General features: G+C 46.5%; 1 protein-coding gene across 14 annotated transcripts in view; it reads right to left on the minus strand.

The window, feature by feature from the left end:
* Nucleotides 1-26,123, minus strand: part of Nr2c2 (nuclear receptor subfamily 2 group C member 2) — a 77,299-nt gene that overhangs the window by 5,432 nt on the left and 45,744 nt on the right. For 11 of the 14 annotated variants that reach the window (XM_020175598.2, XM_074044471.1, XM_074044469.1 and 8 more), the window contains 12 exons: nucleotides 23,269-23,469; nucleotides 20,030-20,132; nucleotides 17,774-17,953; nucleotides 15,923-16,070; nucleotides 15,141-15,234; nucleotides 11,832-11,965; nucleotides 10,649-10,826; nucleotides 9,360-9,481; nucleotides 6,823-6,962; nucleotides 5,810-5,947; nucleotides 4,714-4,819; nucleotides 314-1,917 (listed from right to left, as the gene is read on the minus strand). In XM_020175598.2, coding sequence (XP_020031187.2) covers nucleotides 1,743-1,917; nucleotides 4,714-4,819; nucleotides 5,810-5,947; nucleotides 6,823-6,962; nucleotides 9,360-9,481; nucleotides 10,649-10,826; nucleotides 11,832-11,965; nucleotides 15,141-15,234; nucleotides 15,923-16,070; nucleotides 17,774-17,953; nucleotides 20,030-20,132; nucleotides 23,269-23,469 — 1,719 coding nt within the window. In that variant the 3' untranslated portion in view covers nucleotides 314-1,742. Of the gene's footprint in view, nucleotides 1-313; nucleotides 1,918-4,713; nucleotides 4,820-5,809; nucleotides 5,948-6,822; nucleotides 6,963-9,359; nucleotides 9,482-10,648; nucleotides 10,827-11,831; nucleotides 11,966-15,140; nucleotides 15,235-15,922; nucleotides 16,071-17,773; nucleotides 17,954-20,029; nucleotides 20,133-23,268; nucleotides 23,470-26,123 lie in introns of those variants that run through there. The other 3 variants (XR_012436394.1, XR_012436395.1, XM_074044479.1) reach the window with 3 other exon arrangements.

Consider the following 26,123-nt stretch of genomic DNA (forward strand, 5'->3'; position numbering starts at 1 on the left):
CAAACTTAACTTTATAGGAGGTAATTTAAAAAATAAAATACAAAGCGCCCAACCCAGTCTCCCACAGGCCACTCTTCTCAAGAGAGGCCTGCTACTGACTTACTCCTCAGGAATTCTGTGTGCTCTAGTTAGAATAACGTCCTTGTAACCAAAGTCTGCTCCCGTAAACTGGCCAATATAATTTGCTAAGGAGGAAGAGTATCACCTTGAGTTTGAGAATGAATTGTCTGTTTTTCCTTCCCAGTCCTGGGGCAAGAACCCAGGGTCTTGCGTATGTGCTAGGCAAGTGCTCTATCACTGAGCTACATTCACAGCCTCTCCCTCTTCCCCCCACTTTTTTTTTTTTTTTTTAAGTTTTGAGAAAGGTTGTCACCAAGTTGCCCAGCTGGTCTCAAATTTGCAGTTGTCCTGCCTCCTCAGTGCTGTGGGGTTCCAGGCACATGCCACGTGCCTGGCCTAAGGGCTGCTTTTCAAAGACTGGGCATCCTGCTTCTTCATTTTAAATGCTTCAGGGGGCTTTGCTGGCACGGTGAGCACCTGGGAAACCAGTGTGCACTGTGTCAGAACACTGAAAAACAGATGGCAAGTGTAGACACTGAAAATTCCTCTCATTGAAGATCAGCAGAAAGAACTCGTCCCGACATCTTCCATTAAGCTATACCAGGCCCAGGGCCCTGCACAGCCCCCATTAAGCCACTGGTCTGACTAACCAGAGACACAGGCCACCCTCCATGGGATACCAGGAATGAGCACCCCAAGAAGGGACCCCTTACTCCAGAGGCCACACTCCTGGACAGGATGCAGCCCCAAGTCATAGTCAGGAAGTGCTGTCAAGGGTTCAGAATGCCCACCCTGCACTTTTTGGTCAAAAAGTCCCAGCTGCCATGAGTGGGAGAGAGGACATGGATGTGTTTTCAGTCACTGGAAGGATCACACAACCCACTTGGCAGGTAAGCCTGACAAGCTGCAGTCCAATTCTGAAAGGCAGCCATTAGAGGAGAGCCCAGTTCTGGAAGAACATGCAGACACCCATTACAGACCAGGATGCTGTGCTGGCAGCTCCTGGTTAGTGTCACCACTGATTGTGCCACTACCACCCTTGCACTGAGGCACAACACCAATAAGCCACATTTCACAGGAGTTTCGCTCAATGCTGCCAGGTGCACACAGTTAGGAGTGCCGTCCTCTCCTTAACACCAATGATTGTCTCCTCACCGCTCGTGAGCTTTCACAATAATCAGCATTTCGGCAAAAGACAGTTTTCCATTTGCCCTGCCCACAGGCAAGGTGTTTTTAACATTACAAATTTTATAAGAAGTGCTTAGAAAGTGCTAATGTTACCCTGGTAATTAGTAACTATTAATTCCAAGGACATTTTTAATATATTTACACACATACTGTTCTCTTAGGTTCTTTTAGTTTTCTTTAATACTAGTCTCTGACATTATAAAACCTCATTTTTGTTTTTTGCCCTTTGAGGATTTCTAGATACAAATTGAGTTAAAATATTGTTCCAAAATCTGCTTCATCAAAAGGCATTAAAACATTTCTTATGGCAGGAAAAGATCCTACTAGTCTTTTAGTTGCTATTGTCTGGGATTAACAGGTAAGAGGACACCAGGCAGGAAGTGGCTAACACGCTGGAGATATTTGCACATCCCAAGGTACCATTACTTTTACTTCCCTGTGTCTGCACGGTCCTGGCAGGGCTGTCGTCTCTTGTCAGCAGGTCGTGGCGTGCACTATAGACTGGCCCCTGTGATCTGACCATTGTACTCTGCTGTCTCCATCTTGAGGATGTATGGGATTATGCTGTCTATTGAAACATTGCCAATGAGACCAGTAAAAAAAAGCTCTTCTGTTATGTTGGAGCTCATGAGCCTGAGTGCCGGCAGACGGACAAGAATCCGGGCCAATCTGGAAGAGGGAGTCTTATTAGAGAAATGCAGTGGCTGGCTACCCTCAGCCCATGCTGGCTTCTGGGAACCCTGCACAGACCACCATCTACCTGCCTCTTGTTTTTTCTGATTTCAACAGTTCCTCTTTCAGGAGTTTATCATGAGAACAAAAATTAAACAGGTGAGTGTACACATGTTCTCATTTTGTTTGTAACTCCTCTCCTCACTTGCACAAAAGGAAAAAAACCTCCAAGTTCATCAGCAGATGACAGGTTAAGGGCCGTTACGTACTTACTAGTAAGGATAGCAGCTGGGTGCTGCTGGCTTAAGCCTGTGATCTTAGCTACTTGGGAGGCTGAGATTGGGAGGATCACGGTTCAAGGCCAGCCCAGGCAAATAGTTCAAGAGACTTTATTTCCAAAATAACTACTGGAGGAGTGGCTCAAGTGGTAGAGTGCTGCTTTGCAAACATGAAGCTCTGAATTCAAACCCCAGTCCCATCAAAAAAAAAAAAAAAAAAGGGCTAGTGGTAGAGTGGCTCAAGGTGTAGGCCTGAGTTTAAACCCCAGCACTGCAGAAAAAGAAGGCAGTAAAGCACCACGGGACAATGTGTTCTAGGTGTCTGTAAAGCACTTAGAAGGATGCTCAATGTAAGTGCTCACAAGTAGACTTCAGGCTCAGGGTTGGGATGTAAAGTGATTTTTCCCTAGTAAAACGTTGCCCTTATTATATGTGAAGAAGTCAAACAAGTTCTCCTTTGGAGAAAACCTGATGAGAGCCCAGCATGACCCCGACCCTCCCTGCCCCTGCCATGGAGGGTGGAGGGTGCCGTCTCACATGACCTGCAGTTCCCCAGCCCCAGCCATCTGGGAGGAGCAAAGTGGATGTGGGCTAGGATGCTACTGCAGTACCAGGGGCCCCAGTCCAAACTGCAAATGACCCGCCTTTTTATTAGTCAGGAGTGTTAGCCATGGAAAGTGATAAAGAGCCTGTGCTCTGGTTTCCCATGAGGTAAAGAAAGGTTATGACACCTGATTTTATGATCTCAGTTGCACATGCATAGGTGACTTCTGAAAGCATGTACACAGAATGATATGAGCATCCTCTGGACAGTCCTACGTTTTTAACAGGAGCACTCTTCTTTCCCATTTTTGCTTGTAGAATATTTTATGTTTTCTACAGCATGAAAGCTGTTTTAAAAAGGGGTAGGTTATTGGACATCGGGGCTCAAGCCTGTATCCTAGCTACTTGACATGGATATCAAGAGGACTGCTGTTCGAGGATCGCATGGGTATAAAGGGAGATCCTCTCTCAAAAATAACCGAAGCAAAAAGAACTGGGGCGTGGCTCAAGTGGTAGAGTCCCTGTCTAGCAAGTGCAAAGTCCTGGGTTCAAACCTCAGTACTTCCAGGGGGGGGGAAAAAAAGTTATCGGTGTTACAAAAACAGCATTCCTGCAGCACCATCCATTCGCCTGGCACCCTGAGTTGCCATGCTCTGATCCTGCAGGGCACATGGCAGTGAAGGGGTACTACCTTAGACTCTGAGGTGTAAAACAGGCTGAAGAGGTTCAGGAGTCAGCAAGAGCAAATCAGGGCAGACTTCCTGGAGTACAGGCCGTCATAACTGGGCCTCGGTGGATGGCTGAGGCTCGTGTCAGCACAGATGCTGACAATGGGGAGGCACAGGAGGGCATTTCAGGAGGAACAGCCAGTAAGAGAACAGACACAATGGGAAAGACTAAAAAATGAAAGTGTAAAGAGAGTATATTCCATTTTAGGGCGTCTTATTTGAGAACTGTTTCTGAGTCTTACCAGAAAGCCTCCTTATCTTACTTTTGGCTCTGAATCGCAAGGTACCTCCCTTTCCACTTGCGTATCCTGGACGGGATCAAGGTTGGCTCAGGGTTTCTTAGGAACATGACATTACCTTCCAAGGCCACTGAGCTAATGCTAAGGTGATTCTAGATAGAGTGTGAGCCTGTGGGGGCTCCTGGCCCTGGGAGCTGTGGGAGCAAGCCTGTGGCCTTGGAGGGGAATGTGCCTGCGTGCCAGGCTGGAGGTGGGCATTCTAGGCATGGAAGCTGGCAGAAATCATTCTCGATTCACAGTGATAAATCTTCAGTGATTCTTGTGGAAGGTCATTTTGCAAAAACTGCATTTGGCCATGGAGGTGTGCAGAAAGAGCAGGCTCCCTGCCTACCAGGGGCACTAGCCGCAGGTCCCTCGTCACACCAAAGAGATGGCTGGGGACTGGCATGGTTTTAGCACTGATCCAAACCAAGGACAACTGCTTACCATGCCTTGGGGAAGCACATGGCCAGAAGGCAGCCCCTCTGTATCTGGGGGCGCCCACAGACTGAGTTCTACACAGTTGGCGTAAGTCTAGAGAGGGAAAAATGAAGTAATTCCCGTGAAAGGGCAGCAGAAATTCACACAGCCTCCAGTGGGTCAGAAGCAGTTTGGAGTAGCTGCCCATGCATTCTACTCTTTGGCAGATTTGCACAACCGTGCTGTCCAATATGCACGAGGGTGGCTAACTTGCATGTAGCAAGGGAGTCTCCGGAAGAACTAAAGTCTCATGCAGAGTCAGCCTTGAACACACTGCCGGGCATTTACTCCATGTGCCATGTGTCTGATGCCTTGGCCACAGGTGTACAGGAGCAGTGGCAGGCCTGGCACTTCCACAAGCTACCACATATCACTGCCAGGCTGCTAGAAACGGGAAGGCTAATAGAAATTAATATTTCAAAACACTGACCCAGCCACCCTCATCCCCACCTCCCCCCCACAAGAGCCTGGGCCTGAGGGCCTCACCTGTAGGTGTCTTCTGAGTATGTTTTCTGCACATAGTCTTGCAACTCCATCTGTGCCTTCTCTTGGAATTTTTCAATCTGGCTTGTGCCTGTCAAACCTGGGTGATCTGAAAACAGAAAGGTACCCTAAGTTCCCTTCTGCATTTGGAAAGTCTCACTTGCAGACCTCCCAAGGCAACTTTTTAGTCAGACTTCTGACAAACTTCTTAAGTAAAACAAATTGAACTCTAAGGCTGATGGAAGGAGGGATTACTGGGAGGTTCCAGAAGGGAGCTGGGTTCCTGAGTGGCCACCCCAGCCTGGGCAGCCCACTCTCCTCCCCCCACACCCCGGGACGGTTCTGGACATCTAAAAAACATAGGTTTTAAAATTACATGAAGTTAGAAATTATTACTTTCTAGATATTTAATTACACAATTTCTCCCAATTTTATCAGCTATTCTGTTGTTTGTGCATGGAGTGTTGGGGAAGAAGAGAAAGGCTATATACTGTGTCCAACCCCTGCAGTTGAGAACAGTGGACAGCCCAAGGGACCTCTCTAGAGGTTCTGAGAGAACAGCTATGGGGAGGGCTATGAGTGAGGCCAGCCCAGGCACCTCTTGGTTCCCACCAACAGTCCTGCCATCTCTTCAACAGCTCTGACCGCACCTTAGGCATGGCCTGCAGCAGCTGCTACACTGCTATCCCCAGAAGCTGCTAAGTGCATGAGGAGTTTCATTCTGCCTGGATTACATATGCTAACAGAATATGGAACCTGGCAAAGAGCCAAAGCCAGAGAAAGGAAAGAGAAAGGACATTGGGTGGTAGTACACTTGACTTTGTATGCTGCAGTCTTGTTTGTCCAGTGGTGTAATTAGGACACAGACCAAATCTACTCAGTACATGATGTCTGCAGGCACCAGTGTGTTTGTTTCTTTGGGGACTGAGGGCAAAGATTTAACAGGCTTTCTGTACAATGCAGCTAGTGAGGCACCTATGGCAACACTGGGGCACAGGCAATGTGGCCGGGCTCTCTATGTCACTGACAACACAATCGTGTTCAGGAGTGTCAGCAGACACAGTGCAAAAGTGTCACGAGTCCCCACCGAGTGTCTTACCGGGGCTAAAGAGAACTATAGCTTTAAGGTATGCGTACTCATAGCCGTCTATATCCAGCTTTGCCATGCTGTTACAGAACTCCTGCAGCTTCCAGATGTGCTCCATGACTTGCTTTATCCGGTCACCAGAAAGCTTATCTAGAAGGCAACAGCACAGAGCCCCTGAGAAGAACTGACAAGAACAATGAAACTAGCTTCTTCAAGGGGCCACATATGGAAAAGAAACGGTAAAGTAACAAGTACCCAGATTCCACTGCCTGTGTGCTCTGCATCAGTGACCCACCCAAGAACAGTGACTCTTCTGTCCCTCCTATCCCCAGCACCCTTGGCCTGTAGGTACCAGAGAGTACTTCCTTTCATCGTCTGTGTAGAACTCAGTCTCGGTTCTTATCAGTAAATCTCTGCAGGTCCCAGATGAGTGTTTGCTGACTTGAACATTAAGAGATGGCATTTTTTTAGTTGTCAAAACAATTTTATGTCATTTCATTTAATCCTTCTGCCAATACTATACTAAAGGCCGTTAGTATGGTTACCCTCAGTTAAAAATAAAGGAAATAAAAGCTCATTTAAACAAATCTCATTAAAATTCAGTAACTACTTCAGGAGACTAATTTGAAAAGTAAAGGCACTAGGTAACTCACATTCTAAGACCTCAAGCACCCTACTGTATAGGACCCGGCCATTCCTGAGTTATTCTTGAAAGTGCAACTTCAGTGAAGATGAAAACACAAGCTGTGTTTTTGCTGAAGACATCACTACATGCTATTCAGGGTGCTGACTTTTCCAGTCTTTAAAAATTCAAATGCACAGACTGGCAAAGGTCCCATGATTTATCAGTCAAGCATTCCTTGGCCTGTGGATGGGGGGACATCAAGGCTGGCCAATCTGCCAAGTTGTTAGTCTTGGTAAATACAGATAAAGCTTTGGTAGAGGCCTTCAGCTAGTGATGGGCTCTGTCCAGTGGGCACAGGCTGGACCAAGGCACACGGCACCCCCACATCCCCACGCCCTACCTTCCTGGATGCTGTTCTGCAGGTGATTGACAATAGCCGCCAGGATGGTGGAGAGACTCATGACCTGGGCACACTGGGCCAGGCCAAGGGTGAAGAGCTCGTTCCAACAGGCCCGCACCAGGCTGGTATTGCAGTCCTGTCTGGGGACACAGGGATGTGAAGCTGAGTGTATGTGGCACTTCTCCAGGGAGGTGGGCTATGCAGACTTCTAAGCCCCAGCACTTGCCACACAAGGAGACCCCGCAAGGCTGTGGGGAAGGCCTACAGTGTGTCCGGGACCGTTCTCTCCTAGAAAATGAGTTAGTCTACCAGTGTTTTAAGTGAAGTCCCTCTGACAATATTCTCCTAAAAAAAGATTCTTTAGATTTAAGTAATGAGAGGCTTTAGAAGGGATGGCCAAACCATGGTTTCCTACAACCTTCTAAATCCTAAGCGGCCCTGACGTGGCTCTGTCCTAAGAGATGGGTTTTTGTGGCTGAGGTCCTACAGTCAAGGTCGTGAGAGGCTACATGCATCAAAGGACAAGAGCTGAATGTGGACAATGAAGGGCAGAAACACTCTGTCAACCCTGGAAGGCAGGAGGCACACAAACCTCAGTGGGACTGAGGTTGCTAGATACTACCCTGCCTGCAGCTCTCTCTGGGTAACTGCTATTCAAAAGGAGGCGTTAGCTTGGGTGGCATATTGTGAAACAATCCATCCTTATTCTCCAAGCTGACAGGTGCAGCATCCCTCCACCTGTCCCAGGATTTCAGGAGGCAAAAGAAACTGGGCTGTCTTGGCAGAGCATTTCCTCCAGCTACATCAAGGCTGGCCTAGCTCCAAGGAGAACTGGGTTGCTGCACAGAGCCACTACCACACCACAGATGCATGCATTGTATTTTATTTTGATTACTACCCTGAGCGCTAATTTATGAAGACAAATATGTGAAATATAATCAAGATGACTTTAAATGCGGTAGCATATTTTACCTAGCCTAGCCTAAGAAACCCTGTGGAGAAGACTCCAAATTGTTCAAATGGAAAACAACAGGGGGAGGGCAGGGAAAGGGGTAGGAGAATGAATACAGTGCAATAATGTATACACATGTATATAAATGCAAAAATAATACCTGTTGAAACTGTTCCAGGAATCAGGAGGAGGGATGAAGGAGAGTGGTGGAGGGGGTGAGTTAATACAGTGTAAGAACCTGTGTAAATGCTACAATGTACACACCCAGCACAACAATTTTAAAAATTAATCACAAAACAACAAACAAAAAACCCCACAATCAAGGAAGTGGGTCATCATTGTTTAACCCCACATACAATCTTACCTCCCTAATAGTACTGATGACCATGGGTTAAGAACAGGAGGCCAAAGTTACACCATCTATCAGGTGGCAGCAAGGGCTATTGTCCTAAAGCGTTCACAAGGAACTTGCAACACTTATTTAGCAGTCAGTCAGTGCCTGTCCAGTTCTGCCAAGAATGCAAGTCAATCCAGTCCATCTCTTTTTTGTTGCTGGTGATACTGGAAACTGAACCTAGGGCCTCCAATAAGCCAGGCAAGCACTACCACTTGAGCCACGCCCCGAGCTCTTTTGTTTGTAGTTTCCTTGCAGCTACCTTTGCCCTGGTTGACCCTGGACTCATGATCATCCCACCTCTGTCTCCTTAGTAGCTTTGTGCCCCCATGCCCAGTTTCTGCCTCTCTTTTTATTCTGGAGCATGGCTGGAGCCCTAGCATCCAACTCTACAGCACCACACCCACTTCTCCCGAGTGCCATCTTGAATGCCCAGCACTGGGCTGAGAGATTTCTGGACCTCAACCCTTTGTAAAGATTCTATGGGGAAGACAGTGGAAGCTCTGAGAAATGAAGTGAGTTGCACAAGGCCCTACAGCTGGCCAATGCTATTCTTATGGCCCCAAACTCAGCTCTGCCTGTCTCAAGGCAGGGATGTACACCAGTGGACAACTTGGCCTCTCTCTAGTGTTTTCCACACTCTACTTGAGGTCAGTTCCTCACAGGATGTGTTTTCTCACTGTGTTTCCATTTTCATGCAGCTGTGTATCTTCCAGCCAGACTGAGAGCCACAATGGTAGCTGGTACAGACTTAGCATATGGCACAGCTGCTGTTGAGACTTAGGGGAAACATGACCCAGACACACAGTGATGCTTCATGTGCAAGCAAGGAACAGGAGCCAACTCTGTGTTCCTTGCTGTGCTGACTGCAACAAGGCAAGGTAGCTTATGCAGTAATGTGAGCCGGGACTCTGTTGGAAGGCAGAGTTGAGTTCCAGTCGTCCTGCCAAGGGCCCAGGCACAGCTCCTAGCACATGTAGGAGGCTCCATTAAAGTGTGAGGGGCACTGAAGGACTGACCACCACAGCCCCCTGCTTCTAGTCTACTGACTACATTTAATAAGAAACTCAGGGCTGCCGAATGAGGAACAGCAACAGGCAAACTGAAAAGGTACTCAGAGACCTTGCAGGTCAGTCCTGGAGAGGGGAAGGCCGCTACTCAAGGATACACACAGAACGAAAGGTCACTTACCCAAGTGCCTGGAAGGCTGGGATTGACCTAGCCCAGTGCATGGAGAGGAAGAGCAGTCGGGACGCAGATTCGCAGATGTAGTGCACATTGAGATACTCGGGCATCGGGCTGGGCATTGTCAGCTGGAAAAGAGGAGGCACACAGAAGAGACGGGATGGCTCTGTCTGTCAACACACATCTTCATACAGTTTTAAGAACAGAGGCAGTCAGGGACAGTGTTCGATTTTGCAGAGCCCATGGACCTGTTCTTAGTGGAGGGTATGTTCAAGAAATAGGAGCATGTACCAGATCCCCACTGTTTTTTTTGCTCATTGACCCAGGATCATGGTTGAAAGCCCCGAGGAGACTTCACAGCATACCCATTCAAAAACCATCCTGTCGGCTCTTGTCTCAACTAATCTGTCATCTATTTTGTTCCATTTCAAGCCTTAGGTTAACATCTAAATGGAATCAGGGTACAAGGGTCAACTTCAAGGGCTGGCAGGTACTTTTGTAGGTGGCTTCAAGATGTCAGTGAGAGGACACTGAGCAGAAGCCCACATGCTGGAAGGCGACATCTCACAAGAAAAACGGATGGCCTGAACTCAGGGCCTCTGATGTTCACAAGGGCTATAGTGTCTTTGAAGCCGGAATCCCACTGATTCTGTGCCATGTCCTGGGCACCCTTGGGAAAATCTGATCTTCCCAAATGACTGCCAGGTCTCTTCATTAAAGAGCACTGGAGACAGGAAGTCTCACTCTGGACACTAGAGACTGAGAGGCCTCAGGAACCCAAAGAGTGCCCTGCAGGAGGGCAGGCCAGGGCAGGGGAGCACGGGACTCCCATAGGATGGTAGGAGTCTCCCTCCTGTGACTCTAGAGGGCAATGTGGCCTCTAGACCAGTGGCTGGCTGCCTACTTGCTAAAGAGCTTATCAAAGGACTTCTCTACACAGAAAGGAATAAAGGCACTCCCAAACCTATGCTGAAACCAGGCTGTCCCGGGAAGGCAGAGGCCAAACAGCCAGCCTCGGCCCTTGCTGGTTAGCACACAGCAGCCCATGCTGGCAATGATGGGTCACACCTCCTCCTTCAGGGTTACCTTCAGAACCGAACAATGCTGTGAGCCAAAGACAAGTGGACATGCTTCACAGTGGGAATACCACCTGTGCTGGAACCATGACGTCCAACAGTACAGCAAGAAAATGAGCATACTGCGAGGTTTTACTGTAAAACTGCAGACCAGCTCTGATAGCCTGGCTCCCAGAAGGCTGGGGAGACTGATGGTACATGTAGACCGAATGCACTTACCTTGAATGTGACGTGAGTATCTGAAAGGAGGGGGCCTTCAACCTCAATGATGGGTGTTGATTGGTCTCTGCTGATGACGTGGATGCTCCCTCCTCCACTGGGATCTACCCCATCTGCCAGGCTTGGAGGCGAGGCGCTGTCGGTGGTATTAAGTGCTTTAGCTAAGGTATCAAATGCCCTGGGGAAAAAAAAAAAAAGAATGGCAATGAGCACTAGCTGAAATATCATTTAGAAAAGCGATGCACTGAGGAAAAGATAATTCAGTTCCACCTCATGAGAGAAGGGCTAACAATGGAAGTTTTTATGCATTATCCATATATCATCTTAAGCACCTGTGTATAATATTTATCTTTACATTTATTTCTACATTTCATAGCTACCCTCTAACAGTAAAATTCTCTCCATTTACACATGTGAATGCTGAGGCATACAGATGTTAAATAACTTTTCCAAGAACATCCAGATTGTGCAGAACCAGAATTCTATCCACTCTGAATCCCATCCTCTTTCCCCTGGACTTAGATCTGAATCTCTCTACCGGACTGCAAGTGAATAGGAGAACCACAGAGTACTCATGTGGGCTTCAGGTATACACCTGGCTAGCCTGACAGTAAGACCATGAGTGGAAGGAAAACACTCCAGCCACGCTACAGCGAAGGGAAGTCCTTGGTACTGGTCACTTATGTCTGGGACCAGCCACTGTTCTCCATCATTGGTGGTTCAAGTCTAAATTCACCACTTAGAAAAAACAGACTTGAGAAAAAATGGCTAAAAACAGAAGCAGGAAGGAGGAGCTACCATTGTGCTGGTGCACTGAACAAAAGTCCAAATAAGGAACATGTGTCCACAGAAAGATCTCCCTTCCCATTGTTTGGAATGAAAAGCAATTTTGCTTGCTTCATATCATGTAATGTAAGTGGGCCCACGTTCTCACTGAAACAAGACAGATGTGAAAGATCCTTGTGACAACTTGACTAAACACAAGATGCAGGGCTGGGCATGTACCTCAGTGGCAGAGTGCTTGCTTTTAGCATGTGTGAGGGCTGAGTTCATTTTCCAGCACTGCAAAACAAGCAAGTCAAAGATGGATGCCAAAATGCAGCCACTCACCCTCACAAGACAGCAATTATATGTGCGGGAAGGGGCAGGTAAGGAAGGGCTCCCTACCCTCATAGGTTCATACCTAGTAATCTCACTTGCAGACTGGTCCTCTGGCTGGATTTCTGAAGTGTCACCATTGTTCAAGGATTCACTTAGGTTGGCAAGGGAGGTCACCACATTTGCCAGTGTGCCCAGAGCCCCCTGGCTTGTTTCAGCCTATTAGATAAAAACAGTAACATAACAGTGAACACACACATGCAAATAACTCGCAGGCCAATGAAGGTACAATGATGATTCAAAAACAGCTTCTGGTGTGAACAGAGGATCACATAAGGGAGGTCTTTTGGCAAAGGAATCAATGTTTTCTGTATTTTGGTTGTGGTTGGTGGTCACACAAATCCACATGTGATACAATGACAAAATGACAGAAAAAACAGATAAACTGGACTTCACTAATCAAACTTCTGTGCCTCAAAAGATATTGAGGAGTAAAAAGACAACACACAAAGTAAAACAAAAAAAGAGCCTCCAGAATGGGAGACAATATTTGCAAGTCATACAATGATAATGGTTTTAGTATCCAGAATATCTAAAAAATTCTTACACCACTCAACAATAAAAAGACAAACATCCCAATTTAAAAATGGATGAAGGATTTGAAAAGACCTTTCTCCAAATATACTGGTGGCCAAGAAGCACATTCAGATGTTCAACATCACTGGAAATACAAGTCTAAACCACAATGAGATCTCACTTCACAGCCACTGGTGACTCCCAAAGACAGCAATGGATGTGGCAAGGGAGTGGCAAAATCAAAGCCCTCATCTCACCAACCTTATGGTTGTGAGATTACACATTGGTGAAGACATTTTGAAAACCAGTCTGTCAGTTCCTCAAAGTTTAAATACAAGAGTTACCACATGACCAGCAATTCTACTCAAAATAAAAATAATACAAGTGCCCATCAGTTGCTGAATGGATAAAAACGTGGGAGAGCCATATAGTGGCCTGTTTTCTGGCAAAGGCAAGGAAAGAACTCATAGTACATGCTCACCATGAAGACAGTGTGCTACATGAAAGAAGGCAGTTTTGAATGACCATGTATTATAATACGAGTTCTTTTAGAAGAAATGTACAGCACTGTCAGAACCATGGAGTCAGAAAGTAGGTAAGTGTCGGCAGGGGTTGGAAGAAGGGGGAGTGACTGCTTAATGGTGTTCAGAGTTTCTTTTGGGATGATGAAAATATTCCTAACTCGATAGTTGCAAAACTATGCAAATATACTTAAAAACCACAAAATTATACACTACAAGGCTGATTTTATATATGAATTATATTTCAATTTGTAAAAAGCAGAAACGCAGATAAATAAACCAAGATATGTACACACAAATGTCTGTGTGTCTTGATGACAAAAGTGAAAAACTAAAATCAATAGAAAGGTCATATCCAGAGACCTGATTAACAGATCACAGCAGAATCATGTACAAAACACTGCGCAGCTCCTGTGAGACATACATCAGCATGGTGGACAGGTATGCTGAAGGGAAATGAAGCTAAGAAGAGCAGGAAAAAGACACAGAACACCACACACACTTTGTGCCCAGATGTGACACTATGCGTAGTCACAAATGACGTATCCTCCAGGAGAACCACTTGGGAAGGAAACATGGGCGCTCTCGAATACCTCACTGCGTCTGAAAATCGCTGCCTTTCGGTGCATGTGTTTAATTACTCACAGCAGACTCAGGGTGGGTACCCTGTTATTCTACTTCATGAAGGAGGACATCTGATCCTGCAGCTTTCTCTTAACTACTTAAATACTACCTAGTTTTTGCCTTCACTCTCCTTTACCCAGTGATAATTAGTTCCTAACAGTTAACATTTATTGAGTGCTCAGCAGGTGCCAAGTGCTTTAGAAATTTAACTTCCTATAGTTTCTGCACAGACCCTGTACTGTGGGCACTGAAGGAACCTGAGGTGTGGGAAGCAGGCTGGTGGCTGTGGAGTGCAGGGCTTGGGTCTGGGTCTTTGAATGATTGGTTGTTGTAAACTCGGTGGTGCTTAGGAGTCCTCAAGGTCATCTGGGCCCTATGCTTTCTCTACACTCCATTTGACAGTCAGAAAATGTCTGCTGGGGAATAAACAGTGAGTCAGGTAATCCATCAGCTCACATCAAGCATCACCACTGCCCGAAGACAGGAAGCTCAAATCCTGGTACCACAGGGTGCAAGGCAGCACTCCACACCAACCACGGGCTCCCTTGTGCCTTCCCTATTCCCGAAGAGAATGCTGTGTAGTGGGCGTGTGAACGTTCATGTAGGTGAGAAGGAAGCCTGCACGGCAGCAATGGTGCCAAAATTCAGTTCTGGTGTTGCTCTATCACTCCCTTTAGAGTTGTGGTTTGCTGCTACTTTCATTACTTGGTTTATATAAGGAGAAAAAAAATCAGTGGGTTCAGCTAGGCATGGTGGAGCACACCTGTAATCCCAGCACTTGGGAGGCTGAGGCAAAAGCATTATAAGTTAGAGACCAGCTTCAACTACATAGCAAGATCTTGTCTAAACAAACAAACAACAAACCTCATCATGGTTTTCTTGCTAGGATAAGAGTCTGACCTTGGTTACTTCACAGGAGCCAGCCAGCTGCCTACTTATGGACTGACAAACACCTCTGTCCACAAATTAACTCTGTGACTAACTTGCCTTGTGAGGCTTTAGCTATCACCCCACTGAAAATCATCAAAGGACTGGCAGCTTTCACCAAAGGCACTTAGGAAAAGTAGTTATTTTTTCAGCATGCAGGTAGTCTGCCTATGTGTGCCCAAGGGGGAAATTTTTTTATTTTGGCAGTAGGAGGATTTGAACTTAAGGTCTCATGTTTGGTAGGCAGGTGCTCGCTCTACCACTTGAGCTACTCCACCAGCCCCTTTTGTGTTGGCTATTTCTGAGATAAGGTGTCATTTTTTTTATCCCTCCCCACTCCCAGGTTTGGACTTGAACCACAATCCTCCTGATCTCTATCTCCCAAGTAGCTAGGATTACAGGCATGAGCCATTAGTGTCAGTTGCTCTGGTTATTTTGGAGATGGGATCTCATCCAAGTTGGCCTCAAACTGCAATCCTCCTGACCTCAGCCTCCCAAGCAGCAAAGGTTACAGGTGTGACAAAAAAATCCTAACAGAGATAGGAACTGCAGAATGTCCACCAAATTGCCATGTTATAATCACTGTGACCAGCCAGCTGTTTCTGAAATGCTATCAGCGTCCCTAGAACAAACCCCAGGATGGCTACAATTACAAGATGCAAACTGAGCTGCGGAAGGCCAGTGCACTTAGAAAACAGCCTGCACTGCCACACAAAGGAAGAGGGGAAAGGAAGAGAGAACATCACCTTGGAATCCGTGGCCAGGAGAACCGTACCATCCTCACGTATCAAAGGCTGCTGGATGTTCACAAGCATCCCTGGATCAAGAAGACCTGTTTGTCTATTTAAGACATAAAGAAACCCAGAGTAGCTTCCAACATTGTATGCACAATATGGTCATACTGCATTTACCTGTCCTCTCCCTTCTACATCTGCAAAGCTGTCTGCTAGGACAAAAGCTCTAAGGGCTGGTCACAGGGCAAGTGACTGCCTTCCGAAATGAGACATGCACAAAGTTGGTCTACAGTTTGGTACAGGAAGGAACAGATGCACACCCCAGGGTTTCCACACTGCCTGTGGCCATTTTGCCCCAAAAGTTAACTTGATCTTCAGAAAATCATTACAACACCCTCAACTTCAGTTCTCTGTGTGACATATTTGGATTTCTGGTTTTCCCTCTTTCTGTTCCTTTTGAAATAAGTTGAGTAATTATGTTAAAAAGAAGGCACGAATTAAATCACTGGTGGCATTGTCTGGGATCGTGTCTCACCTTAGGCTTTTTGTTTAGGCTGCAGAAAAGCCCAAGTCATGAGTTATAGACAATTCTTTTGTTGTGTGAGTGAAGCCTAACCTGCAGGACCAAAGCAGAGAACCTAAACAGGCTCAGTGTTGAGGCTGAGCAGCTCCACGGCACAGTGAGGCACACAGGGCTGTGGCAGGTGGGCAGGAACCATGTTCATACCCTTCCAAGGACACCCATGCTTCGTCTGGCAGATCTCAGTGCTGCCCTTTATGAGACAGGGACTGACCTTGCTCCATCTTTATCTGCCACAAATGTGGGGGTGGCTATCAGAGGACTTCGCAGGTCCTTCCGGATATAGATTTTTTCAGTTGAAGCAGCACAATTACTTGGCTTCTCCCGTTGCACATCAAAAGGCTTCCGCTCACTCTGTACAGCTTGAATCATATTTAGAGAAGAGATTCAGATCACAGTAAAGTAAGGGATCTCCCTTAGCAAACCCATCACTGACCACAGTCAGTTTTGGTGCTCAAGTTGCCTGTCTGCTCAGTTACCACAGTGGACTTTCCAGTACAGGAGAGCTGGCTTCAAAGCCAAACAGTGCCATGTCAACCCTGAAGGCACATAGAGGAGCTCAAGATGGCAGGTGCTGCCTGTTTCAAGTCTGCCACAGAGCTCTGGCATGAGGCAGAGAGGAGCCCTCTGGGTTGTCCAGTCTTGCTACCGACAAAACGGACTCTGTCCAGAATAAGAAATGCTCGTCTTCAGAGGGCTCGTCACCGAGATGATCACATACCACAAATGACAGAGAGACCACTCTATTTCCAATTCCAGCCTGAGTAGCTTTGGCTGATGGGCATCAATCTTAAACCACACTAGCAATTTCTCCATTTGGCAGCCTAAGTATAGGAACAAGTATACACTATACATGCTAAAGCTGAAGAAAATGAAGATTTTTTTTTTTTTTAAGGAAGAGGACATGAAGCCCAGGCACTTGGATTCAGATATCCTACTAACCAAACTGAAATCCAGTTGGATCTTGAATTTGCAGTTCTACCTGTGATTCTGAAAACTACTTTTTTTGCTCCTATGAGTAAAAAATTCCTTACTGAGAAAGCACAGCTTGGCAATGTGGGCCAGTCCTGCACCAAACTGGTGATGTATCTGTTCACTTTGGGGGAAAAGCAGTGTACTGGATAAAATAAAAACATCACAATAAGGTACATATCAGGTTATAATCCTGAGATTTCTCAAAGAACACTCTCTGTTAGCTCCCCAGAAAACCTTGCGATTTCCCATTCCCAGAAATGGAAACACCAATATTGAAGATCATCGGTTTTCAGCCTTCCTAGGGACCATGCAGCCCCCTCAGCGGCCTGCAGTCCTGAGAGAGCCAGCCTTGCCAGGTACAGGGCAGGCTCTGCTTTAGCTGGCCTTCAATCCTCTGCCATGGCCTGACAGTCTACCCTTCCCTCCGTTTCTCTGTTGCCCATCTTGGAACTGGTCTCCATGTTTTCACTACTATGAAGAGAACTTATCCCACACAGAACGGTCTCTGTGAATGAGGAAATGGTTTTGGCATTCCTGTCCCTAGGAGTCTGGCTCTAGGAGCTGAAAGGCTTCGCTTCAAACCTTCCCTGGCTGCCCCATACCCAAGGGCTCCAGCAACTCTCAGAGCCGCAGCTGCACAAAGGCTTGGCAGATGGCTAGGCCATGAAGGAAAACAAAGGCACCAGGAAAGCAGGAGCAGTGCTCCTCATTCAGGAGCAGTATGTCAACAAGGTAGGGAGAGGTTCTGGGTCACAAACTACGCTCCAAGGGCTGAGAGAGGCCCGTGTTTCCAGAGTTTCCTAGCACTTCTCAGCTATACTCTGAAGTCTGTGTTCACCCTACCCTGTTCTACTTCCCAGTCCACCTGGAAGGGGGCTTCTCTGGAAGAAGGCTTTCATACACACGATGGGAACTGACCAAGCCTGGTAGTGTCAGCTCAGAATCACCTGGCTGACCCAGAAGGTAAATTAACAGGCAACCTGTGTGGGTAATTTTTCCTAAAGTATTTTAAAGCCTAATACAGAAACCTTCATTCAACACCTCCTGCTCCCTTTTTCCTCCCACACAGTGGTGTGATACTGTTACTCACATTCCATTTTCATGCCCATCTCTAAGCACTTTTTTAGCCGGCAAAACTGACAGCGGTTCCGGTGGTGTTTGTTGATGATGCAGTCTTGGTTGCTCCGGCAGCTGTAGGTCAGATTTTTCCTCACGCTCCGTTTGAAGAAACCTTTGCAACCTTCACAACTGACAGCCCCATAGTGACGGCCTGGAGGGAGCAGAGAGCATGAAGCAGGTGATCTGCCTCAGGCCATTTTGAAAGTAAGTCTCCCAAGGTAATGGGGGCTTCCACAGTCAGATGCTGACTCTTGGGATAACGGCAGCTGGGTACTGAGCCTAATGACCATGTCCACCACTGAATTTCTCTATCATCTCTACAGTAGCCCTTGAGGTCAGGATGGAAAAACTGAAGCCCACGTGACAGCTGGCCAATGGCAAGCCCTAAATGCTCTCAGCATACACAAGACCTAACCCACCGTAGGTGCTCAGACGATGATGCATCACTATCCCCATGTGCACATGGGGGAAGGTGCTCAGCGCCCTGTCCTTCAGGACCGAGGAGCAGACTCACACAGGTGCTGTTTTAGCCCTGGGGTACACTCCTGCATTCCTGCCTCCTGAGTCACCTCCTGGGTCCCTGGGTTTCCTTAGGGGAAGTGGAATAGTGACTGGGGGTACAAGGCAAAGGAAGATTAGTCCATGGCTCACCCAAGTTGGCTACCCAGACCCTTCTAGGAACACAGTTCAAGGATTATGTTTAGGAAACAAGGTCATTTTTCTAATTATGCTTACTTCAGTGTCTCCAACCAACAATAATAAAACATTTCCCTACCTTGGTTAACCCTTCCTAGTTCACAAAGCACTTTCACACATTACACTTATGTTTCCAGCTGGGACTGACCACAGAATGCTTATGTAACCCAAGGCCACAGTTGCTCTGCTGGAAAGACACATTTCACAGGATCATTATTTTCTGTGTCTACAAAAGATCCCATGGTTGTGAGCTCTAGGACATGGGATCATTTTTCAAGGGTGCACTTGGAGGATCTCAACCATTCTGTAAGCACAGGTGTGCCTCAACACACCTTTCCTTTCTTGCAGGGCATCTCCTTCAGCTCTCTATCTCTCAGAGCGACTTCTAATAATCTACAGACAATGGCACTGGAAGCCAGGCAGATTCTGTGGCCTTTTTTTACATTCCTGCTTTGCTGACTTGTTCAAGAGTTTGCAGAGTGCTTCTCCTTGCTGAGCAAGAAGATGGGGCTACAGAGATGGCTAAGGCCCTGGTGGGGAACACAGGATGGCAGGGGAGTAGTGGGAAGAGAATACAATAGATGCCAAGAGGTCTGCACAAAAGGCAGGCAGGATCAGGGGCAGTGCTGCCCTCTTGCCTTCTGGCTGGCCAGGTTGGGTTTACACACCAAGGGCGGGTGCAGAGTTAGCATCATTGGCAGCCTGGAGGGAAGTGGAGCTTCTGGCCTTTTGGAGAGGCTCACCTGGGGCTGTCTTCCTAAAGAGCTTGGTCCAATCTCCTTTTCTAAAGAACAAAACCAACCAAAACCCAGGACAACAAAATCTCCGAAGTCTCTATGAATTTTGTTACTACAGATAAAATGCCGCAGAACTCAGCCCTGTGCCAGGCATCGCTGCAACACGCTGCTCCATCCCATTGACAACTTCCCTCACATTCTGTGGCCCCCCAGTGCCAGCAGGCCAGTTATCTTCTCCAGTCTCCCTCACCACACCTTCACCATGGCAGTCTATAAGTTCTCTGGGAAGGGTACTTGTGTGTGGACTAAATTCCTGGGCCCAGGCTCCACTACTCAGACAGCCCTTCTCTCACTTCATTTTAACATTTACATGTCCAGCCACCAAAGTGGGACCACCTCTGGGGGTCAGAGTCACATGCTTCCTGCTCCTCCATCATAGCACTTTATTACACTGGGGTACAGTGAGGGGAGGCAGAGGCAGGTCATTTGAGGGGATCATGCACACAATGCACCTGAGGAGATAGCAAAGCTCTGTGTTGGTGTGAACTAGACTAAACAAAATAGTCTCTTTCTTGGTAGCACTTAAGTATTACTAGACATTCAACCAAGATTTACAAATCACAGAAATCGTTTCTTTCCTTTTCCCATTGATTCTAATAATCTGACAAGCTACTTTGCTGTATCACTACCCAATAAGAAAACTGTCATGTTTCAAACCTACAAACCTACAGAAAATGTTCTCTCTCATGTCACCACTGCCATGACATGCACCAGGAGAAGCTGGGGTCACATACCAGAGGCTTTGTCACCACAGACCACACAGTACTCCACCACCTGGGGCCTCTGAACGTCTGCCTTCCCCAGCAAACGTTCCACAGAAGCAGAATCCGTGACGATCTATGAGAAATCAACAGACAGTACTGATTCAAAACCAGCTTGCTCAGCAAAGTCAGTTTCACTGTAAATTCTGTCTCAGGTTTCTAAACAGAAGAGCTTAGAAGAACTGGGAAAATTCTAGCTGGTAACTTCACTGACACCCAGATGGCCCTGTTGCTCTGCTGGACTGTGACCTTCTGTGGGGCCTTCACCAACCTACTGTATTATTTAGCAGCCATCACCAAGACTGAGGTCATGGGGGAACCACAATGCTCTGAAATGAAGAGACATAAGGTTCTTTCAGCTGCCGCTCTAGTCCCATGAACAATTTAAAAGTAAGCAAAGGGGTATATTTGTGACTGGTATTTCCCCTCACTCGTAGGTGACTTTCTAGATGAGAAACAGTGTTACCTATCTAGGAGAATATATAACTGATATTAATATGAGGAAGTAAAAAACAGCTATATTTTAAAGATGCATTTTATTTGAGCACATGATAAGCCTGTTCAAACGATTTATGTGTGGTGGGACCATATACAGAGATCACATAGAATCACCTGGGAAATGCGATCCCAGCAGCCTGACTTTTGCAAGCCAGGAGTGCTGTCAATAAGCAGGACTGCTGATCTGAGGGCAGACTGCACTATGAGAGAAGGATGAGGCTATACTTACCTGTTCATCAGGAAAAACATTCTTTCCTTCCTGAAGTTTCTCCACAGTGGAAAGTTCCCTCCAAAACACATGCATTTTGTGTGTGTGTGTGTGACCGGTAGCTGAACCCAGAAACCTGCACATGCCAGGTACACCACCAACCCTTTTTTAAATTTTTGAGATAAGATCTTGCTAATTTGCTCTGGCTGGCCTTAAACTCTGATCCTCTTGTCTTGCTTTCTAAGTAGTTGGGATTAAAGGCATGAAAACACATGTTTTTGTTTGCTTGGTTTTTTTTTCAGTACTGGAGTTTGAACTCAGGGCTTTGTGCTGGCTAATCAGGTGCTCTATCACTTGAACCATGGCTCCAACACTGGTTATTTAGGATAGGGTCTTGCTTTTTGCCCAGGCAAGCCTGGATTACAATCCTATTTTACACCTCCTACTGTTGCTGGGATGACAGAAGTGCATCACCATATCCAGGTTTTTTTTTCTTTTTTCATTGAAATGGGGTCTTACAAACTTTTTTTTGCCAGAGGTGGCTTAAAACTGGGATCCTCCCACTCTCAGCCTCTTAAGTACTAGGATTATAGGCACACTCAGCTAACACATGTGCTCCTAGAAGCACTATTTGCAGCAGCCAAAGAGTGGAAGTGATCCAACTGTCCACAATAGATGAAAAGATAAACAAAAGTCTGGCATGGTGGTGCACCTATATAATCTCAGCACTTGGGAGACTGAGACAGGAGGTCAGCCTGGGCCATATAGTGAGACCCTGACTTTAAATGTGGTATATTTATATAATGAACTATTACTATTCAGCCTTGAAAAGGAAGAAAATCCTGCTACCTGCTACATGAACCTTGAAGACACTGTTAAGTGAAATAAGCCAGTCACAAAAGACAAATACTGTATGATTCCATTTCTATGAGGCAGGTGCCTAGAGTCATCAAACTCACACAGACACCAAGTGGAACGGAAGCAGGGTACCAGTGGCTCAGGCCTGAAATCCTACCTATTTGGGAGGCTGAGATCAAGAGGATTGTGATTCGAGGCCAGCCCTAGCAAATAGTTCACAAACCCCATCTCCAAAATAACCAGAGCAAAATGGACTGGAGTTGTAGTTCAAGTGACAGAGTGCATGCTTTTTAAGTGTGAAGCCCTGTGTTCAACCCCCAGTCCCACAAAGAAAAAAAAAAGTAGAATGATGGTTGCCAGAGGCTGGAGGGAGAAGAAACGGGGAGACACTGTTTGAAGGTTAACTTCTTAAATATCTTCATTGTACAGCATATCTGTGTGTGTGTGTGTTGTGTGTGTGTGTGTTGTGTGTGTGTGTGTTGTGTGTGTGTGTGTTGTGTGTGTGTGTGTTGTGTGTGTGTGTGTTGTGTGTGTGTGTGTGTGTTGTGTGTGTGTGTGTGTGTGTGTGTGTGTGTGTGTGTGTGTGTGTGTGTGTGATTCCCAAGGGACAGTTTCAGTCTGGGAAGATGAAATGAGTTTCAGATATAGTTGTTGGTACAACACTGTGACTCTGATTATTAATACCACCAAACCTCTAAAAATGGTTAAGACAGTAAATTTTATAGTATGCACAACTTATGACAAATTTTTAAAATAAAAAACAAATATTCTAACAGGGATTCTATGTATCCTATGGGACACTGGCTAGGTCTCTGTCCTCTGAGTGGTGGGTCGAGAAGTTTACTGCTTCCCAACTTCACGCTGAGCAACAATCTGCTTTCCTTCAGTACCTGTTCTTCTTCCTGCACTCAGCCCTAACCCCACCTGCCTTCTCAGAGAAGGGAAACGCAAGTCAGAGATGGAGAAAGGAACAGAATGCCAGAACCAGCAGTTCATGTGAGTAACATCACAACGAGAGTCAGGACCAGGTTTAGGAAGAGCTAGGAGCTCTTGTCTGGCTGTGGCCAGCCCCAAATATGGCGCCTTTAAAACATCATGGGCTAAGTAAGGGCTGCCAGTGCATGGCCTTAGTTAAGAACAATTTTCTTGTGGCTCAGTGTCACCTTGCATATGTCCATCCCCTGTGGGCTGCTTTTCCTGCCTCAGCTTCCATTCCCCCCCCCCCGCCAGCCCATTTTTTGTGGTGGAACAGGGGTTTGAACTCAGGGCTTCAGGCTTTCAAAGCAGGCACGCTACCACTTGAGTCACATCTCCAGTCCATTTTGCTCTGGTTGTTTTGGAGATGCGGGACTCTTAAACTAGTTGCCTGGACTGGCCTTGAACTGTGATTCTCCCCATCTCAGCCTCCTAAGAAGCTAGGATTACAGGCATGAACCACTGGTGCCTGGCTCTTCTTTCCCTTCTAAATGGTCCCTGTTGACTGTCCTCTGGGTCTGGCCACTCATTTGTTGGTTTACTTTAGTCAAAGCAGCAATGTACCACATTTGCAAGTCCCCAAAGGACTTTCTAGGGATGGACTTGACCTCTAAGGCAAGGGTTAAAAAATAAGTTAGGAAGTGCTGAGACAAGCTCTGTGAGCAGGCCTTACCTGGATCCTGCCAGGGACAAGGTTGTCCGAGGTGGTGAATATGAGCTGCTTGGCACTGGATGTCTCCGGGGAAGCCAGGATCACCTTCCCAGCTCCAGCTCCATCTGGGCTGGTCAGGATGAACTGCTGTTTGGAGGATCCGGAGGCGTCCACTGCGGTGACTATCTGAATCTTTTGTCCCGTCTGCTGGTCTGTCACGATCTGTAAGATACAACATGGAGGAGGCTACTCATGGAGCACTGTAAGACCCACACACTTGCAGGTGGCGAAAAGTAGTGACTGCCAAATGCCAGCCCTTGAGCTAATGCTGTCCAACACGTTTTTCATCAGTCCATGATGAAGTGAAGGAAACAAAACACAACACTGAGCTTTTCAGATGGGAATTTTCATAAAATTAGTTTTATTCTAAGATCTTTATAAGTTTTAGTGTTAAAATCCTTTCTTTTATGAAGTGAAGGCAATAATAAATAATGGGTGACAAATTAACTTTTTAAAGAAAGTTCCTGTCCTGACATAATCAAAACTGTAGGTAACCCTAACTCTTTGGAAGTGCTACCCATCCACAAAATCCAAAACCTGGGAGTGGTTGTTTTAAAGAAGTTCTATTTCTGAAGGGAAGCTCCTATATATAATCTTGTCTTGGGGCAAGAGAACACAGGGAGTCCCTTAATGACAAACACTTGACTCACCATTCACTGATCACTCATCCAACTCATCTATTTCCTCTCTCAGGTCTCTAAAGATAAGAGGCTACATCTGCCTCACTGCTGTGAGCAAGGGCCAGCACAGCACAGGCTGGCACATGGAGGGAAGAAAATACAGGACATGAGATGTGCTGACTTGGGAGATGTCCTGGCTCTGCTTCCCCTGGGCCCCAACTGATAGAGCCTGCCTCTTCCCAGAGCCCTTGTCTTACTACATCCCTTGTGATAAGAACAGTTGCTATGATGAAAGTGACCTCTTATTCTTGTTCCTTAAGTTCTCTGGTGCTTTTCTAGCCTGTCCTGCCTCTCTTCTAGGCCAGATGCCCACAGTGTGGAGCCCTGGATCCCTCTCCCTCTGGACACAGCAGGGCTTCACTGCAAACTGTAGTCTTGAGGCTGCTTTAGAACCAGGTTAGAACCTGGGCAGGGGAGGATGTGCTATGTCTCTAGCTGAACTACAGCACATTTATGGGCAGGTATGGCATTCTTACCACCTCTGGACAGACTGAAATGGAACTCCAAGGTTCAGACAACAAACACACACAGTCTAACACAAGAGCTTTGGCAGCTGTCTAATATGGAAAACCAGACAATGTTGGTTCAAAATTAATGACATAAGCAAGAAAATATTCCACCACTTAACAAATGTTTACTCAGGGCCTATTATGTAATCAAGCAATGTTCTAGAGACAAGGACAGAGGAAAACACAGTTCTCACCTTCACAGAGCTAAACTTCTATAGGGAAAACAGACCATGAACACCAGTATTAGACTGTCAGTCAGTGCTAACTGCCATGGAGAACCACAAAGCAGAATAAACAAGCAGAGCTTGACACTGGGAAGGAGGCAGGGGAGTGAGCTCAGTAGGGAAGACTTCTCTGAGGGAGTGCCACTGAGCAAAGACCAGTGGGGCCAGAGAGAAAGCTGTGCAGATATGTGACAAAAGTGTATCTGGAAGCTGCCAATCATCAGGGCAACTCGCTCCTCTTACTTGACCCTCTAAAGTTGCCTACTCAGCCAATAAAGGTGTGTGTATGTATGTGCGCACGTTGAGATAGAGAAAGAGAGAGAGAGAGAGAGAGAGAGAGAGAGAGAGAGAGAGAGAGAGAGAGAGATGGCCAAATGTGCAGAGGGCATAGAATGCAGAAGACCAGAAAGAACAGCAGGAAAAAATGCAAGGATTCACTAGACGGGATTCCTGCCTTACATAGATGGCCCTTGGGAGGCCCTCATAGCCCTGAGATTGCTGGGAAGGGTGCTATCCAAGAACCCTGATAAGAGAGCCTAGCCCTGCAGAACCTCGATTTCGGACATTTGGTGTCCTAAACTGTGACAGAATATAAATCTGTTGTTTGAAGTTACTAAGTTTGTGGTAACTTGTTATGGCAGTCCTAGGGGAAATGAACCCAAGAGGCAAACTAGACTTTCTTTACTTGGAAAAAATATTCATACACTCTCTACCTACAAACAACAAGCTGGAGGTGGGGAGGAATGGAAGAAGGGATGTCCTGTTTTCTGTGTGATTTTTTACCCAGTCAGAAGAGATACTAGAATACTTGTTCTGAAAAGGTGAATCTGTCCCAACTTGACTGACAGACTGGTGAACAATTTGAGCATAACAAACCTTAATGCTTGTCTGAATCATTTCTTCTGTGAGAAGCCCTAGGTAATATTGAACATGACCCTGAGCTTGGCCCAAGTTGCACCCAACCTCCCAGTGCCATTTCTTAACCCTGACTGCAGCTCACCCTCTGCCCCTGGTTCAGTCACTCCTGAGATGCCCACCACCCCACACTTCCTCCACAATGAACTGCAGGCCCTTTCAAGATAAAGTGCTGTATTTATTGTAGTCACTGTATATTAAACCACCTGTAGTTCTTATTAAGAGTCATTACTTGTTTTTTCTAATATGTCATTGACAAAGCTTATGAATGTTGTGCCACTAGCCCTATTTCCCCCCTTAAGTCTTAAGGCTTTCACTGTACAATTTTTGTATACTGTGTGAAATTTTTAGGAACACATAATGTCATATAAATAGCAGAGCTGACTGTATTCTAACAAGTCATGGCCCTCTCCAGTTCTTTCCTCAAAGGACCTAGGAGTGACCGACACCCTACTCTTCCTCCACGTTACCTACTCTATAGCAGCCAG

Source organism: Castor canadensis, chromosome 10 (assembly GCF_047511655.1).
Source record: "Castor canadensis chromosome 10, mCasCan1.hap1v2, whole genome shotgun sequence".
Lineage (NCBI taxonomy): Eukaryota > Metazoa > Chordata > Mammalia > Rodentia > Castoridae > Castor > Castor canadensis.